The sequence below is a fragment of the Planococcus citri genome, chromosome 5, assembly GCF_950023065.1.
Source record: "Planococcus citri chromosome 5, ihPlaCitr1.1, whole genome shotgun sequence".
Lineage (NCBI taxonomy): Eukaryota > Metazoa > Arthropoda > Insecta > Hemiptera > Pseudococcidae > Planococcus > Planococcus citri.
Window position 1 is genome coordinate 2,854,054 of NC_088681.1, and position 17,959 is coordinate 2,872,012.

The following is a 17,959-nucleotide window of genomic DNA, read 5'->3' on the forward strand; positions in this document are numbered from 1 at the left end:
CAAAAAATATCGCTAGGTTCGCTAGTGAAAAAGGGGATAAAATCGATTCAAGTATATTTGGCAACATTGCAAATTGTGCGGCCGGCGATTCGACGGCGAAATCTGTGAATGAGTCGCCATTTTGTGTTTTTTTTATTCGGGCGATGCGTGTTCTAGAAAAATTTCTATGAAAATCAGAAAATATTTATCGTTTTAAAGAATTTAGTTTTAATTTAATTTAGTGTTAATGGCTGCCAATAACTATTTCGGTTACGGTGGAACTCAATATGCGTGAGTATTACTTCATTACGAATACGTTTACGGTAGGGATCGTCGAAATATTCGACTCGATAGACTACCATATTTGCGGCTATTTCTATTCTAATATTTTTCATGCAGTTGATCATTATTCGTGGTGAAATAATCGTAATAAAGTAGAATTATCATTCGTTTCACGATATTCGTGCTAGTTATTTGTTTTCTGATCGATGATTCGATCTGTTGGTGTAGTTATGCGGCGGCGACTATGTCACCTGCGCTGTACTTGGTTATTGATTCCACTATTTACTTTGCTAGTTATTAATTTGATATTTTTGGTTTGTTTAGAGCCGCGAATGCTGCATATCAACAAACGCAACAAGCGTATGGGGTCCCTGCAGCCACCGGTGCTTCTTCGGCGGCGTCTTATTCTAACCAGAGAACCGCTTACGATGCGGCTTATCAAACATCCGCCACACCTGTCACTTATGCAGGTAAGTTTACTCGTAGATCGGTATTATTTGTAGTAAATTAAGTATTATTTAAACGCTTTTTGACAGTTTTTTACAATTTTGAATGAAAATTATTACGATAAAAAATTTACGTAGTGTTGAGATTTCGTATGGTAACTCGATACGATATAATTGGTAACGATTATATCGTATGTTTTAAATACGTCGGTGGTTGTCTGACGTCTTCGAATATCACTCGATTTGTTATAATTTTTAGCGGCCAGTGCAACTAGCGCGGCGACTTATGATTATGGGTACTCTGCTCGTACAGCACCGGCCGCTGTTGGTGTGACGTATGATTCAGCTAAAACCTATTATCAGCAAGCTGCTCCAGCGGCTGCTGCAGTTGCGGCTACTACCGGTCAAGTAGCTGCCACTGTCGCTTCTACACCGGAATTTCAAAATTGGCAACAAGCTGGTTACAATGCTCGACCAACAAGTACGCCTTCAATGTGTCCGCAGTGCGATTGTAATCGTGTTTTTTTATGTTTTAATTGACGTACGTGTTTAGGTGCTGCGACAGTTGCGGCCGTAGCAGCAGCCAATAAAGCAGCGTATAGTTCGACTTATTCAAACGTTCCAACCACCAGGCAGCTTACCGTGCCTCCAATCACGCCCAAAGGCCAATCTAGCACTAATTCGTCTCCGTATGCCACGCAGTACGCCAATCAACAACCATCACCGGTGGCTCCTAGTTACTATAGTACCGTCGCTCCGGCACAAAGTGCCGCTAAAGTGAGTATTGTCGTTGATCTACCTTTCCCCTTGCCCACTCATATTGTAATGATGATGTATTGTTTGAACAGGCTGCAGCTGTTGGAACTATCGGTCAGCCACCTAAAAAACCCAATCCTCCTTACCAACAGAAACCTGGCCCGCAGTCTAATCTTGGTGCTATTTCCGGCAGCGTGGTAGCTCAAGCTAATCCTTCTGTATCTGCCGCGTATACAGCTGGAAGTACAGGCGGAATTAATGTTCATTCTCAGAACCCCATCGCTCCACCTTCTGTTTATAATTCTGTACCAGCCTCGCCTTATTCTAATCCAACGATGGGTAGCGCTATGTATAACAGCAATCCTCAAGTTAGACCTAAAACTAACCCAAGTATGATTATTTTTCAAATTTATTATCGTGTTTTTATCAAATAAGAAGTATTAAATTCGTGTTTTTTTGTCTTTCTGTAGCCAGTACAACTACAAATACTGCGCCGAATTATTCGAATCCTTACGACGCAGCTTTGTTCAATGCTGCTGCTACCATGTACATGAATCAGAACCCTAGAGCTATCTCTAAACCTGGAAATAACTTCAAACCGAGACCTGGTCTTGGAAGCAATCGTAAATTTCCCGGTTACAGACCACCAAAGCCGCAGCAGTTACATTACTGCGATGCTTGTAAAATTAGTTGTGCGGGACCTAGTGTAAGTTTTTCCTTCTAGTTCGCTATTATTCGTGTAAACCTTGGTGTAGTCCTGTATATTGCTCGCGAATTTCAACGTTTCCATGACGACCATGGTGCTTATCAAAGTGCGATAAATGTTACCAATTTGCCACTGTCGATGCTTCGTATTGAGCCGATACGTTCTAGTTTTAAAACCGATATCCAAGTTTAGAAACGAAAAAACGTAATTTTGAGATTATTTTAATCTTTGATTTTCTCTGATATGTGCAGGCGTATCACGATCATTTACAAGGGCAGAAGCATAAGAAGAAGGTTGCGAAATCAAAACCAGAACAAACCAAAGGAAAAGGCACGACTGGAGGAAGTTTACCAGTTTTCGTGTGCGAATTATGTGATATCGAATGTACAGCCGCTGATGCGTACGCGGCTCATTTACGCGGAGCCAAACATACGAAGGTGAATTTCATTTTTTTTTTGCAGTCAACCGTTTGATCGTATTTGATTATAGAACGCGACATCGAAGGAGTTGAAATGATGACCCGATAACCTCAGCTCGCTGTATAATACTGTGATGATAACAGCTTGTTCCCTGATTTTTTTTATCTGATCAGTTCCTTCGGAGATGTCGTGATGATTTTTTTTTAAATCTATATTCTCTTATTTCGAATTTTTGAATATTTTTTGGTCGAAGATGTACATAAAATGATGACCCGATAATCTCAGCTCGCTGTAAAAATCTATGATGATAACAGCTTGTTCCCTGATATATTCTTATCTGATTACTTTCTTCGGAGATGTGTATTATCACGAGTAGTTTCTGCTCGACTCAATAATAGCTCATGTCACGTGTATGAAGTAGAAATGATGACCCGATAATCTCAGCTCGCTGTAAAAATCCATGATGATAACAGCTTGTTCCCTGATTTATTTTTATCTGACTACTTCTTTGTAAAATGAGCATTCTCGTGAAGTCGTGAGAAGTTTTTGGTCGGTTTGATGTCTCATATGTCACCAGTGTGAAGTAGAAATGATGACCCGATAATCTCAGCTCGCTGTATAAATCTATGATGATAACAGCTTGTTCCCTGATTTGTTTTTGTCTGATAACTTCCTGTCAAGATGAGTATTTTCGTGACAAATTTGTGGTCCAGATGTTGGCCCATGTCATGTGTAACATAAAATAAGAAGAGTGAAAATGATGACCCGATAACCTCAGCTCGCTGTATTACTACGTGATGATAACAGCTTGTTCCCTGACTTATTTTTATCTGATTGCTTTCTTGAAAGATGTTACCATGATGGTTTTTTGTAAAATCTTTTTTTTTTTTTTTTTTTCGTTTTTGTTTTATGTGAATGATGAGTAACGTATTTTTTTAAATGACTTTCAGGTCGTTAAATTGCATACAAGGCTCGGTAAACCCATACCACCTCCTGATCCTAAAGCAGCTGCTGCCATCGCTGCCTTGAATGCGCAAGAAGAAGCGAAAGTCCGAACGGTTCCTGGAGGTACAGTTACGCCTGTCACGCCGGCCGCAGCTAACTCCATATCTGTGCGTAGTTCTACCACACCTCGTATCAATTTTGTTGCTGGTAAGTGACGTTTACCGTGTTCTTATTAGGTTCGTTCTTCTTGTGCATACTCGCGGAAATTTTTTTCACGTTTTTTGCTCTCTTCTCTCTTCCCCCTTTCTCAAAATTGTTGGTTTTCATTCGAAAAAAGTCGCTGAAAATTTCAGCCTCAGATCTCTAACTCTGGATTAGATCTTGACGGCAGCCTCTCCCCCCCTCTCTGTCCTGGAAAATATCTAATTCAATTCCTCCTTGGTATGTAGCTTCCAGAGTTGAAAAAGAGGGGGATGAGTGTTTCAAAATTCTTCTGACCCCTCCCGCCCCCTCCTCCTCCTCAGAAAAAATGGGAGTAAAATAATGTATTAAAGTTGTGGTAAAATTTGTTCAAATGATCTAAAAAAATTCAAAATAAGAGCCACTCTAGTTATTTGTCGTACAAATTTGTTTTTTTTTTAAACAATTTGATTTATTTTCATTATTATTTCATTTTCTAGCTGGTGCGACACCTCCTGCTACCGCTGTTCCTCCTAAAGTTGAGGAAAAGATCGAGGATATTTCGACCGACGAAGATAAGAAAGAAAATGACGTATTGATAGACGACCGTCCGGCTGTTGGTTCCGAGTATATTGAAGAAGAAAAAGATGCCACAGGTAAATAGGATTGAAATTAAAACGACGTTTCTTCCATTGTGGAAATAAAAATATCGTTATTAATGAGTAATTCGTAATTTCAGGCAAATTAATCAGCTTTAATTGCAAACTTTGCGAGTGCAAATTCAGCGACCCCAATGCCAAAGAAATGCACATGAAAGGACGCAAACATAGATTACAGTTCAAGAAGAAAGTCGATCCGAAATTGAAAGTAGAAATGAAACCGAACAATTTCAAGCATAAGAGAAACGAAAAATGGAAGAAACAAACCGAAAAACAGAAAGACGGCAAACGAAAAGATTTCAGGTTGGTATTCCTGACCTATCTACTACTAATCGGTGCAACACTGTCGATAAAAAAAAAATGGCTCGTTCATTATGATGAAATTTTGATGACGAGATTGATTTTTAGCGATCACTTCACCTCGTGTGAGTATCGTTTCAAGTGTGAAAATGTTGGCTTCTGAATGAAACGAATTTCATCTCGTGTATATCGCGTAAATTATGGGTTTGCATTGATTCTTCATCCGCTCTAATATGATGAAAACTGATGACGAGGTTGACAAAACGATTGGAAAATTCCTTTCGAGGAATTTGAATTCGTTTTGGTATGAAAACATTGGCTTCTGAACGAGAATGTTTTTTTAAAGATAAGACTGTGTGGAAATTACGTGTCTTGAAATGATGAAAACTGATGACGAGGTTGACGAAACGATTGGAAAATTCCTTTCGAGGAATTTGAATTCGTTTTGGCATGAAAACATTGGCTTCTGAACGAGACACAATTTTTTTTTTAAATTCGACGATGTAAGAATAATGTATCTTGAAATGATGAAACTTGATGACGAGATTGACGAAATGTTTCAGAAGTCTCATTCGTGAGACTATGTACATTTTGGTATGAAAATATTGGCATCTGATTATTCTTTTTACTTCGTATTGGTACATTATATACCTAAATTATCAATTTATTTAAAGTTTAAACGAATAAAATTCAATTCGGTTATATCGATGTTTCAGATACGATGACGAATTGAAGGATTACTTGGATTGGTGTCGCAAATCCGGTCCGTCGGCTGTCGGTGTACCTGGCTTGATGCCCCGTGATATACGCCACCCGCTAATGAGAAACGCGCGAAATCCTTTGTTATTAGGGCCCGGTGTTGCCAGATTACCTGCTCCGGCTCAGCCACCTCAACCACCAATGGTGAATATATGATTTTTACGTAATTTTCGCCAGCTTTTTTAGTCTTCCAATTCGTCCAATTTTTTGGTCTTTTGCGCAGTTCTTATTAGGTGCGCCTCCGTTGTCGTCGCTGTCGCGTAAGTTGGAAACGTTCGAAGATCGACACATACTGGCACGTCATAAAGCTATCTATCCGACCGAAGTTGAATTGAAATTTATGCAGAAAGTCGTCGGACACGTCGAAAGAGCTTTGAAACTCGTATCAGACCATATGTTAACCGAGGCCGAAAGTAAAGTCAAGAAAGAAGGTGAATAATACTCGCCATTTGTTTGCTATCCGTCGGTCGTGTGATTATCAAAATTTTACCACTTGGTTTATTTCGTGTTATTGCTATAGATACCGATATAAGCGACAATAAGAACGGAATCGCTAATAACGACATCGAAAACGAACATGTAGATGGAGTCGAAGATGAAGGATCTCAAGATGAATCTAGGTACGTGCTCCTGATGATTATTGAATTTTTGATGCGATGATTTTCGACGGTTTGGATTTTAATTTTTCTCTCTCTCTTCTGTTTGCAGTCGAGAAGACGGTCGAGCAGCGTTACGCGAATTGACCGGAGTGCTACGGATTGGTAACCTTGCCAAAGGGTTAATCTTGACTGGTGACGATATCGTTGATTTGGTCATGCTATGCAGCGGAAAACCGACAATGTCATTACTTACCAAGGTCGTTTCCCTTCTACCCGAGCAATTGAAGGTGAACTAGAGATGAAAATTTCCCCAAATACGAGACGCGGCGATAAATTTTATTCGTTTTAATATTTTTGGCCGCCATTTCGCAGGAAGTTGCCAAAGATACGGAGTACACAGTTACTTCGAGCCCAGTCCACGCCGCTATTGTAGTTTCCACTTGCCCGAAGGAAGAAAACGATAAAAAGTTGACGGTTCGAGTTACTTTGGCATCGCCGGTTATCCGCGAAGAGATATTGGCCGTCAATACAGTCGTCAAAGATGAAATTTCAAACGACAATACCGAATCAACGAACGCGGCCAATGCCGCAGCTGCAACGACGGAGACCGCGTCGACAGCTGTTATAGGTGGTGAGTAACAATTGTGATGATCTAAAACTGTTAACGAATAATTTTTGTAAATCGCGTTGAATTTAAGACGTGTGTACCTAATTTCATCGAATCAAATCGGTCGCAGTTGTTGAAAAAATTCCATCGAAAAAGGAAATGTAGACCGGAAGTTTCTTTTTAATGCCGATGTGTTCTTATTTTTTTCAGATCGTATGAAAGAAGGTAATACACACACAGAATATATCTGTGAATGGTACCGGATGATGCTGTGTGTGTGTATCGTTAACGTATCGATTTAGTTGTATTTTTTGAAACAATTTTTTTTCAAAATTCTGGTTTACTTCGGTAATCTGATTTTCGAAATGATTACCGAGGTACTGGTTGCTGGAAGGGATGTGTTTTTAAAATAGTTGCGACAATAACGGTGGTTACTGGTCACTTTGAAACGTATCTATTCCTGTTTTTTTTTTTTGTTACGATTTGGACTGCTTTGAAAGATTGCTTTGTAAATTTTGAATCAGAAATAATGAAAAGATGATAAAAGTTTCAATGTAGAAATTTTTTTTCGTTTCGATTTTCTCGTATTTTTCATCTCATTATATTTGGAGAAAAAATTTCAGTCGTTGTGATTCACGAGCTGATGCTTTACTTTTTCTTATTGAAAGTTAAGATGCGTACAAATTTCGGTTACCACCGTTCAAATTATGGTGTAATTTATTTTATTACGTTTGGTTAATTTTTACATAAGGCATGAAACCCAAAGGCATTTCAGTTGGATAACGGTTGAAGGGTTTTTGATCATTCGTCGATTTATGGTCCATCTGGTCACCCAACTGAATGGGGAATTAAAGCAAGAAATACTTGAATTTAGGATATCAAACCTTTATCGTCACATTTTAGTTTTTTTTTTTTTTTTTTCAACAATATCTCGTTATCGTTTCATTTGCTCGTGCTCGTATGATTATCGTATCACTAGAAAATTATCGTTCGCTTTGTATCTCTCTCCCCTCAAATGTGTTTAATGTATGATTTTTTTTTACGTTTCTCTTATCAAAATGTTGAATTACTCTCTGCGAACGTTGTATTTTAACGTCTGTCTAGTTCGTTTATGTTGGCATCATTTTTGATCGGATTTACACGAATTATCAGCTTGGTACGATTGATTTCTTTGATTGAAATCGTCTCCAATGCGTTTTTCTGTAATCTGATTGACCTACTAATTAGCAATCTAACGTTAGGTGTGCTCAGTAGAATCGTACATATGAGTGATTCCATAACAACTCGGCCAAAAAAAAAAAATGCAATTTTCGAAGCCATGTTTTTCGATTTTGATCAGTTTTTTTTACAACTGCCCACCCAACAACTGAGAAAAACACTTCGAATTTTGACTTTGAGGTCATTCCATGTCAAATTAGTCCGATTTTGAGATTTCAGAATAGTGATGTTGATATTTAGAAAAATTTCATATCGATATATCACGATATTTTTCCAACAGATATCGATATATCGACGATATATCGATATCTTCAATATTGCCTTAAAAGTACCTATTTTTCCCATTTGTATACTCAGTCATTCTAGTTTAATTGCGAACTAACAACTGCAAAAAATTTGGTACGACAAAAAATTATTTTATAGATTTTTAAAAAAGTGAGAAAATTTTTTTTTGAAAAAAATGAAAAATTTTTTAAAATTTCTTTCTAATTTCAATTTTTACTCATATTTTTGGCTGTTTTCGTGCATTTTTTCCTCAATTTTTGACGATACGATATATCGTCGATATTGATTTTTCATATCGATATGTCGATATTGGATCTCATATCGATATATCGTTTAAGATATCGATATATCAACACCACTATTTCAGAATGATAGAAAATTACTATCATTTGGCTTTCCAATCTTCCTTGGGGCACGTGGAGCAGATTTTTTTTTGCAATTGAAATTTTCGTTTATAACTACCTAGCTTGTAAATTCGAAGAAAAGCTGTTAAAAATTGAGATTTCTGAAAAAAAAACTCACCTTCGAACTTTTGAAATTTTTAGCGAATATTTTTGAAACCACTTTCAAGGCCCCAAGAGGTCTTTTTCTCAGAAATCGGAGTATCTAACCCAAAATTGAGCTGATTTCAGTTGAAATGACTTGAGACTAATGTAAAAAATTCTATTCAAACTTGCGACGTGCTTTCAAACGGTAAAATCAGTTTTGAACTTGGTTGCATAATATATGTAGAAACTGAGGTTCTCCATCCTCCTCCCCCTCCCCTCCCCTCCCACTGACGGTGCCAGCGACCAACTGAAGGTGTTTCTTAGGTTGTTGAATGGATAGATGTTGAAAAAAAAAAAAAACAAAAAAAAACGAGCAAATTCGTCAGACATGATTTCGAAACGCTGCTGGTCGAATTGACAATATGGAATGACCCACGTGCATAATTACAACAATAATACTCGTAATCTCTGCATAAAAATATGATCAAACACCCTTCGTTGAGGTGACACAAATAATATTTTGTTTCATCTCGCCTGGTTATAGATGGAAGTAAAGTCTCAAAGGAGATTAGTCCTGATCCTCCTGATGTACTCAGCAAGACGAAATGTTTGGAAGCTTTGGCTGCCCTTAGGCATGCTAAATGGTTTCAGGTTTGCATTTATTTCCGTTTTCGTTTTATAAACTATACTTTCCAGCTTTGTAATTTAGTTGTGATAATTTATTTTCATATTTTTTTTTAATTCTCGATCTTAAATTTATTTTATTCTATAATTTTATTTACGTAGTTGTATTTTAAATTCAGGTATGTCGAATTCGGAAATTCGTATTAGGATATTCGAGGCGATTGGTGATCTTGATCTCGACCCTGATCCTCGCGAGGGTGGAAATTTGATTAGTTAGTTTTGGGGGCCAAGTTTTTCGAGTTGAAAATGTTCAAAAGTGAAAGGAAAAGTAGACGATGTGAAAATGAAATCGTGATTATTTGATTTTTGAATTATTTAGTAAAATATATCCCTAAAAAAAGGTCTAAAATTGAATCTGGCCGCATCACGCTGCCCATCTCCCCTACCCCCTCTGCCTTGGTTGTCTCTGTTCGCTCAAAAATTATTTTCAATTGATATCTTAATCGCCGGTTGGAAATCATTCGACGTATCGTGCCTTAGAACTAATAAAATAATTGTGTGAAATGAAGTAAACTGAAATCTATGTACTTACCTAGTTTCGGTTTACTTCGTTGTAATAAAATTCTTGTATCGAGTTAGTCGACTAGCTTTTAGTTAAGTACATAGTTGTTATCCAAGGCTGGAAAGTTGAGTGGGACGAGCATTTTTATGATGCTATGGTTGGTGAACGTGTTACATTTTTGTTATGATTTTTTTTTCTCCATCACGTGGGGTATAATGGGGGTTTGGAGGTGAACACGAAACGCTTGGGAAAAAATCAAGTTGGGTTAGAAAAGTAAAAAAGAAAAAAGAAACACAAAAAGAGCAAAAGAATGAAAAAAAAAAAATGAATGCAATGTAAACCTGACTTCGTTATGTATAATTTTTTCTCTCCCTAAATTTTAAGTCTTTTTTAGACCTTATTGGTTGTCTAAAAAAAAAAAGAAAAATTCAATCGCAGGACTCTAGATTTAAATAAATTGTAATTAAAATTAGCTGAGTATATTTTATATTGGAAAATCGACCGTTGCGTGTTACTAATTTTGTGTTTTTTTGAACGAATTTTCCAACAGGCTAGAGCAGCGACGGTTCAGAGCTGTTTGATCGTTATACGTATTTTACGGGATTTGTGCAAACGCGTTCCTACTTGGGCACCTTTTGAATCGTGGGTAAGTATCTTGCGTATTTTAGTGCGAATGTTAGATTCTCCAGTAATTCCTTGTTTTTTGATTTTCCCTCGAGTACCATAAATGTCGCGCCGGAACCCCCCCTTCCCTGGTGAGAAAAAATCAAAATCGCAATTCATCCGAAAAACAGTCGATTTTCTTACGTTAGGAATTTTTTTCTATTAATTTTGTTTTTATTACGATTGCCCGCAGGCTCTGGAGTTACTATGCGAAAAAGTATTAAGTTCATCGACCGCAGTATTATCTCCCGGAGACGGTTTACGTCGTGTGTTTCAAGCAATTTCATCAGGTTTATTGTTACCCGGCGGTCCCGGTTTGTTAGATCCGTGCGAAAAAGATCCAGTCGACGCGGCCGCCTATCTAACCGATCAACAGAGAGAAGAGATTACTGCTTCGGCGCAAGTACGTTCTACATGCATACGTAATCGTATTTTCGAGCGAAATTTTGCACCGTTTCTTCGAATGAAGCTCGCAAATTAGACAAAATGACGAATGTGTTTAAATTTACATCAGCGATCGATAGTCTGCAGTTTTAGATGGCGGAAAGTGGTCACTCCGGGAATCGAATCTGGTTGCAATTTTCTGAGTTCATTTGCGAAAAATTCTCAAATTTTTGACGAAAATATTTTTTTGGCATTTTTGAAACATTTTGAGTCCAAAATTGGGTCATGATTTTTGAGATTTTGAAAAGATGTGATGCGACCTATCTAAATAAATCAGAATTTTACGAAAAGCTCATATATGTTGATAAAAATGTATTTGAAGCAATTTGTAAGAATTCTAGCTCAAAATTGGGCCGTGATTTCCAGTATTTTTGAAAAAGTTTGATGTAACCTAAAAAAATGAATTGAAATTTTGAAAAAAATTCTGATATTTCGACAAAATTTTTTTTGAGCATTTAGTCGGGGAGCCCACGCAAGGATAAATTGCACCCCCCCCCCCGTCGATCCTCCGGGACAACTTTTTTCTTAAAGGGAGAGTCCTAAGGAACATTTCTAGCCCTTGTACTTAAAAAAAAGTGGTCCTACTTACAAAATGGCGGCCATTTTGATTGATAGGTCAGCCAAAATCGCAGATTTTGCGTTCCAACACAGGACTTGCACAACATTTTTCAAACTGTACAAAAGTAGATCGAAAGATCAAGCAAAAATTTATCACCTGTCAAAATTTCAAGTGCTAAAGTGCGTTTTTCGATTTTTGGTGAATTTTTGAAAATCAAATTTAGGCCAAAAATGAGGGAAAAAATCAAAATTTTACCAAATTGATCAAGAAAGTTGAAATTTGGGATATACCCTATTTTCGACATGCCAAATCGATTGGAAACTGTTTCAAACTGTTTTGAGCAGTTCTGGAGCCTCCAGCAAATTTTTGAAACTCGAAATTCCCACAAAATTTCACCAAAATGGAGTTGGAAAGCTGAAATTTATTCTGCAAACTAATTTCAATACGCTACGAAGTCAACTGCAGGAGGATTTCAAGTCGTTTTGGAGCCTCAAGCGACTTTTTGAAAATTCCTAGAGCTTCCAGTAGATTTTTTAAACTTTAAATTTCCTAAAAATTTCATCCAACGGAGATGGAAAGACAAAATTCATTCTGCAAACTAATTTTAATACGCTACGAAGTCGTTTTGGAGCCTCCGGTGACTTTTTGAAAATTCCTGGAGCCTCCATCAGATTTTTGAAACTTTAAATTTTCACAAAATTTTTTCAAAATGGAGATGGAAAGCGAAAATTTACTCAACACTCCAATCTTACACACCCTCTGCAGACGACTTCAGGTGGGTTCAAATCATATTAGAGCCTCCAGCGACTTTTTGAAAATTACTGGAGCCTCCAGTAGATTTTTGAAACTTGAAATTCCAGAAACATTTTACCAAAAGGAGTTGACAAGCTGAAATCGCAAACTAATTCCAATACGATGTGAACTCGACTACATGGTGGTTTCAAATGGGTTTAAACGGTTTTGAAACTTCCAGCTGCTTTTTGGAAATTTTAATTTCCAAAAAAAACCCATTCGACCTTTCAAAAATGTGGCTGGAGGCTCCAAATCGATTTGAAATCCACCAGCAGACGACTTCGTAGCGTATTAAAATTAGTTTGCAGTATGAATTTTGTCTTTCCATCTCCGTTTGATGAAATATTTAGGAAATTTATAAAGTTTAAAAAATCTACTGGAGGCTCCAGGAATTTTCAAAAAATCGCTTGAAGGCTCCAAAACGACTTGAAATCCCCCTGCAGTTGACTTCGTAGCGTATTGAAATTAGTTTGCAGAATAAATTTCAGCTTTCCAACTCCATTTTGGTGAAATTTTGTGGGAATTTCGAGTTTCAAAAATTTGCTGGAGGCTCCAGAAGTACTCAAAACTGGTTGAAACAGTTCCCAATCGATTTGGCATGTCAAAAATAGGGTGTATCCCAAATTTCAGCTTTTTTGGTCAATTTGGTAAAATTTTGATTTTTTCCTTCATTTTTGGCCTAAATTTGATTTTCAAAAATTCACCAAAAATCGAAAAACGCACTTTAGCACTTGAAATTTTGACAGGTGATAAATTTTTGCTTGATCTTCCGATCTACCTTTGTACGAGGGGCATTTCATAAGTAAGGTCACACCTGTTCGTTCTCCGGAACTGGTAACACTAAGGAACTAAATACCAGGTATGGAAATACGCCATCTTTGGTTATAGAAAAAAATTTTCAAGTTCCCAATTTATTAATAATACCGCCAATTTACGTTACTTTTTCACCTCATATTCATTTTAATATGCAAAATAGACATTTTCCCACCATTTTTTTGATTCCATTTCATTATATGACTGAAATTAAAAAATCACATCACTGTCAAAACTACGAAATCTATAACCGAAAATGGCGTATTTCCATACCTGGTATTTAGTTCCTTAGTAACACTAGCGAGCTGAAACTTTGAGGGAATGATTGAGGGGTTTCGATGAACACACAGTCAAATTTTGAATGCATTTGGTGGAGTAGTTCGCGAGCTAACATGGTTTTAACGTGAAAGTGAGTAGTGACGTGCCGTCCGATTTTTGAAGTTTGTGATGTATGTGAATTTTTATGGAAAGAAAAGGTTTCCCGGACCAAAATTGATCCCAGACTATGTAAAGTGTATGGTAAAGACAATTCGATGTCAACCATAAGTGGATAACACGTTTTGAAGAGAGTCTGACGAACACTTACGACGAGGAGCGATCTGAGCGGCCTCCTGATCCTGAATCTTTCAAAAACGAAACAATTGCGCGTGTGCGCCTCTCTTGGATGAATATCGTGATCGTCGATGCACTTTTTCAGATATTTACCATGAGATGATGCTATTTTGACATCACATTGTCTTTAGGTACTATACACTTTACATAGTCTGGGATCAATTTTGGCCCGGAAAACCTTTTCTTTTCATAAAAATTCGCTTACATCACAAACTTCAAAAATCGGACGGCACGTCACTACTCACTTTCACGTTAAAACCATGTTAGCTCGCGAACTACTCCACCAAATGCATTCAAAATTTGACTGTGTGTTCATCGAAACCTCCCAAACATTCCCTCCAAGTTTCAGCTCACCAGTGTTACCAGTTCCGGAGAACGAGCAGGTGTGACCTTACTTATGAAATGCCCCTCGTACTTTTGAAAAATGTTGTGCAAGTCCTATGTTGGAAAGCAAAATCAGCCATTTTGTAAGTAGGGCCACCTTTTTTTTGAGTACAAAGGCTAAAAATGTTCTTTAGTACTCCCCCTTTAAGAAAAAAGTTGTCCCGGAGGATTGACGAGGGGGGGGGGTGCAATTTATCCTTGAGTGGGCTCCCCGACTAAAAAAAGTGAATTAGAATTTCGCGAACCATCCAAATATTTCGACAAAATTTCTTGAACATTTTCAAGAAATTTTCAGCCCATAAATTGAATGGTGATTTTTTTGGAATTTTTGAAAAATAGCGACATTTAATACCATGATGATTCTCTCAGCTCACACTGATCGTAATCGATAGTGATTAGAATAACTTGTTCCCTGATTTTTATTCTGAGTATTAGTCGCTTGAAATTTTGCAAAAAATTCATGGCTGAATGTGAAAATTCCAGCCAAATTCGATTTCTTGAGCACTCTTTGCCACTTGTACTGTGAACTATGAAAGTCGTGTCTTCCATTTTCAAATTACGGTGAACTTGGCGACATTTAATACCATGATGATTATCTCAGCTCACACTGATCTTAATCGATTGTGATTAGAATAACTTGTTCCCTGATTTTTATTCTGAGTATTAGTCGCCTTCGTACACATAAAATTGAAGTTGTAAACGCTTCAGATAATCGAGTACTATGATGATTCTCTCAGCTCACACTGATCATAATCGATAGTGATTAGAATAACTTGTTCCCTGATTTTTTATTCTGAGTATTCGCAATAATACGAACGTTTCAAATCAACGAATTATGTGGAGAAATGCTGCTGTAACTTTTTCAAAATATTCTGTCATTTGTTTCTAACGTGTTTTTTTTCTTCTTCAAAATGCAGCATGCGTTGAGATTGATCGCGTTCCGTCAGATTCACAAAGTTTTGGGAATGGAACCGTTGCCACCTATGCCAAAATTTCACAAAAAGCAAACAAATCGTAAACGTCGTCGAGAGAATTCAGCCGGTGGTAGAAACGAAGGTAAGCGATAAGCATCTTGTCATTATTATTGCAATATCCCAAAGACCTGGCTATTTACGCGTCTTGGAATTTACATCGATTGTTGAACAGGTGTAGAGGGTAAAAAAGATAAGAAAGATGCCGAAGACGAGCCATCTACCGGGGCAGCCGAGACGCCTGCATCATCGACCAGCGAAGTAGAAAAAATGGAAACCGATAAACCAGCGACTACGAAATGATAACGTGTCGAATCGAAGCCAGCGTCCTATTGACCCGCGTAGAGTGAAGATGACGAAGACGACGATACGATCGCCTTATATATAGTTTTAATTTAGACGTATTTTTTGTTGTCTATTTTTTTCTCATGTTTTTTTTTCTCGCTTTTTTATATTTTTTAGCATTATAATAATGTATTAATGAAATATTCAGAGTATCGATATTATACATTTACGAATACGAAGTAGTAAGAATTGTTGTTTTTTTTTTTCATTCGCGAAGTTCGCCCCGTATCTAGTGCTAAGGTTCTAGATACAATTTTGTTTTTCGATTTTGATTTTTTTTCTCTTTCCTTCTTTTTGATAGTAACTACTACATGTGTTTTCATTATTTTTCTTTTGCACTTATTGACGTATTGCGACATTTTTTCTCCCCTATAAGAGAAAACCTGTCCCAATGTGAATTTTTTAATAAGGGTTCGTTCGAATGACTCGAACAATGGTAATGTTTCTGTTTTGGAAACTCGTACGACGTATTGATTCTCTATCTCTATCTTTATGGAAATACGATAGTGAATATTATTATCGCGAAGATTTCGAAGTAATCCTACATCTTTTATCTGTATTCTTTTTTTTTTCAATTGTTAGATTTAAGAAGTAATTTTTTTTCTATTTTTATTAATTACTTTGAACGAATATTTATCCCTAAGTTGGAGTTTTAATCGCTCCTCGTCGTCTTTGAATATCGACGATGTTATTATGGATTTTTTTTCTCAATCTGTTTTATCGATATACAATCGTAGAGTTGGCAAGGAAAGTAATGTTTGATACTGTCTCTTTTATTTCATTAATATATTTCAAATATATATCTAGTTGAAAATATCGAATTCGTTGTTGTTATTTTTGGCGACTGCGAGGAATGAAATGAATTACTGAACGCATTTTGTAAAAATTCAGAATTTATTCTAACGGTAAATTCCGATGAAATACTGATATGCTTTTTTGAGAACGTCTTTTTTGTTTGTTTTTTTTTCGATACAAAATATTTATATAATAGAAAACATTTTTTTATATACACAACCATTTTAAATGACGTAGGTAACAACAAGTCTTATTTCTAGTTGAGAACAATTAAAGTCAGTCGATGGACGTAGGATTACGTTGATGTCATCTGCCGATGTAGTATAATGAAGTTGAAGATATACACAGAATTAGTAGCGTTGATAGAGACTGCCTTGAAGCAGAACTTGTGTTGGGTGATGTTCTACTGCTGTCACTTCTTGATTTTTGACTTTGGGATGTCTCGGATAGATCTGTAAAACAGGATTGAAAGGGTTAGATTAGTTTTTGGTGATCGAAATAGTGATATTCCGAAGAGTTGGAGTGAATGGTCGAGTTCAAACGTTAATGTTCGGAATCAATGGGTTATCGAACGAAAGTAATGAAGTTGAATGGTTGTTCTGTTTCGATGCGGTTTTCGAACATTTACTTAAGCAGTACTTAGATAGCGTTTAGTATCTCGTAATGTGTTCAACTAAACACAGAATGTATTTGGAAATAATAGAATGGTTGGATTTTAAATTTGAATTGTGTTTTGTAAACGAACACTGATCAAGTTGTGGGATAAGACGAACGTTTCGGAGTGAAATTTTGAAGGATTTCTCATTTTGGGGAGTGAAATCTGAACAATCTGGTCACCGGTGACATTCTATCTAGATTATATGCTGTATTTCTCAATCTCAACCATATCTTAAAGCGAGGAATTATTTAATATGGTAATTTTAATTAAACACTTTTACCAATACCTATTTTCGAAAAATTGAATGGTTTTTAGTAATTTTCTTACAATTTTGAAGTTACGAGAAATTTTCTTCATAAATTTGCAATAATTCTTATCATCTTTAAGTACTAGGAAGAGTACATTATTCCCGATTTTAAAATATCTTGCACAGTTGCACCCAAAAATAGATTCTCTAATAAAAATTCATAAGTAGATGTGCTCAACTAAACACAGAATGTGTTTGGAAATGATACAGGGGTGCCCTAAAGTCAGTTTACGCCATCAAAAATCACATATAATTCAAGAACTAAGCCTCCTAAAGAAAAACTAGTGACATTGATCTGATAGGAAATTTTATCCTCTACAATGGGGGGGGGGGGGGTTGTTACTAAAATCAAATTTTGTAAAAATGAAAAAAAATCGAGTGATATGTCAAAATGTAGGTTTTTTGGGTCGAGAAACACGAATCTGAGGTCTTTTTTGGCCCTCAAACCCCTTGGGGAGGTGCTACCAAAATCAAATTTTGTAAAAATGAAAAAAATCTAGTGATATGTCAAAATAATAGGTTTTTTGTGTCGAGAAACACGAATCTGAAGTCTTTTTTCCCCTCAGACCCCTCGGGGGCCGTTGGGGAGGTGCTACCATTCTTGAGATATCTCGTCTCAAACGGGACTACATTTTAACTACATCAACGCGAAGTAATTGTACATAAGTGAATGAGGCATAAGTTGTTTTATTCAACTCGCTACAAAACCACGATTGCGTGAAAATGTGTGTTTGAAAGTGTAGAATTTGGGAGTGGTTAGTTAGTTTGCGACTAGGCGCGATTTTTCTAGTTATGATATAAA

The 17,959-nt window shown here is 36.7% G+C and overlaps 2 protein-coding genes across 6 annotated transcripts in view; one reads left to right on the forward strand and one right to left on the reverse strand.

Annotated features, from left to right (window-relative positions):
- Nucleotides 1-110: 110 nt before the first annotated feature.
- Nucleotides 111-16,218, forward strand: Zn72D (Zinc-finger protein 72D). Of its 5 annotated transcripts, XM_065366966.1 has the most exons (21): nt 111-270; nt 586-731; nt 967-1,188; nt 1,261-1,484; nt 1,556-1,853; nt 1,934-2,169; nt 2,421-2,606; nt 3,539-3,740; nt 4,214-4,369; nt 4,453-4,675; nt 5,389-5,575; nt 5,655-5,862; nt 5,952-6,051; nt 6,140-6,317; nt 6,403-6,661; nt 9,173-9,279; nt 10,365-10,460; nt 10,534-10,569; nt 10,671-10,880; nt 14,999-15,137; nt 15,228-16,218. In XM_065366966.1, the coding sequence occupies exons 1-21, from the start codon at nt 227-229 to the stop codon at nt 15,353-15,355; spliced, it is 3,585 nt and encodes a 1,194-aa protein (XP_065223038.1). In that variant the 5' UTR covers nt 111-226; the 3' UTR covers nt 15,356-16,218. The 5 variants fall into 5 exon arrangements, 3 of the variants coding, with proteins under 3 accessions (XP_065223038.1, XP_065223039.1, XP_065223040.1); XM_065366967.1 differs by lacking the exon at nt 10,534-10,569; XM_065366968.1 differs by lacking the exon at nt 967-1,188.
- A 76-nt stretch (nt 16,219-16,294) lies between these two features.
- DIP-gamma (Dpr-interacting protein gamma) overlaps nt 16,295-17,959 on the reverse strand; it is a 268,534-nt gene continuing 266,869 nt past the window's right edge. Inside the window, exon 8 of the mRNA XM_065366972.1 lies at nt 16,295-16,644. Coding sequence (XP_065223044.1) covers nt 16,499-16,644 — 146 coding nt within the window. The 3' untranslated portion in view covers nt 16,295-16,498. The remainder of the gene's footprint in view (nt 16,645-17,959) is intronic.

Coding starts and splice junctions, on each gene's coding strand:
- Zn72D (XM_065366966.1), top strand. CDS start 227: ATGGCTGCCAATAACTATTTCGGTTACGGTGGAACTCAATATGC. Junction 3,741..4,213: donor TCGTATCAATTTTGTTGCTG/GTAAGTGACGTT, acceptor TTCATTTTCTAG/CTGGTGCGACACCTCCTGCT. Junction 6,318..6,402: donor TTCTACCCGAGCAATTGAAG/GTGAACTAGAGA, acceptor GCCATTTCGCAG/GAAGTTGCCAAAGATACGGA.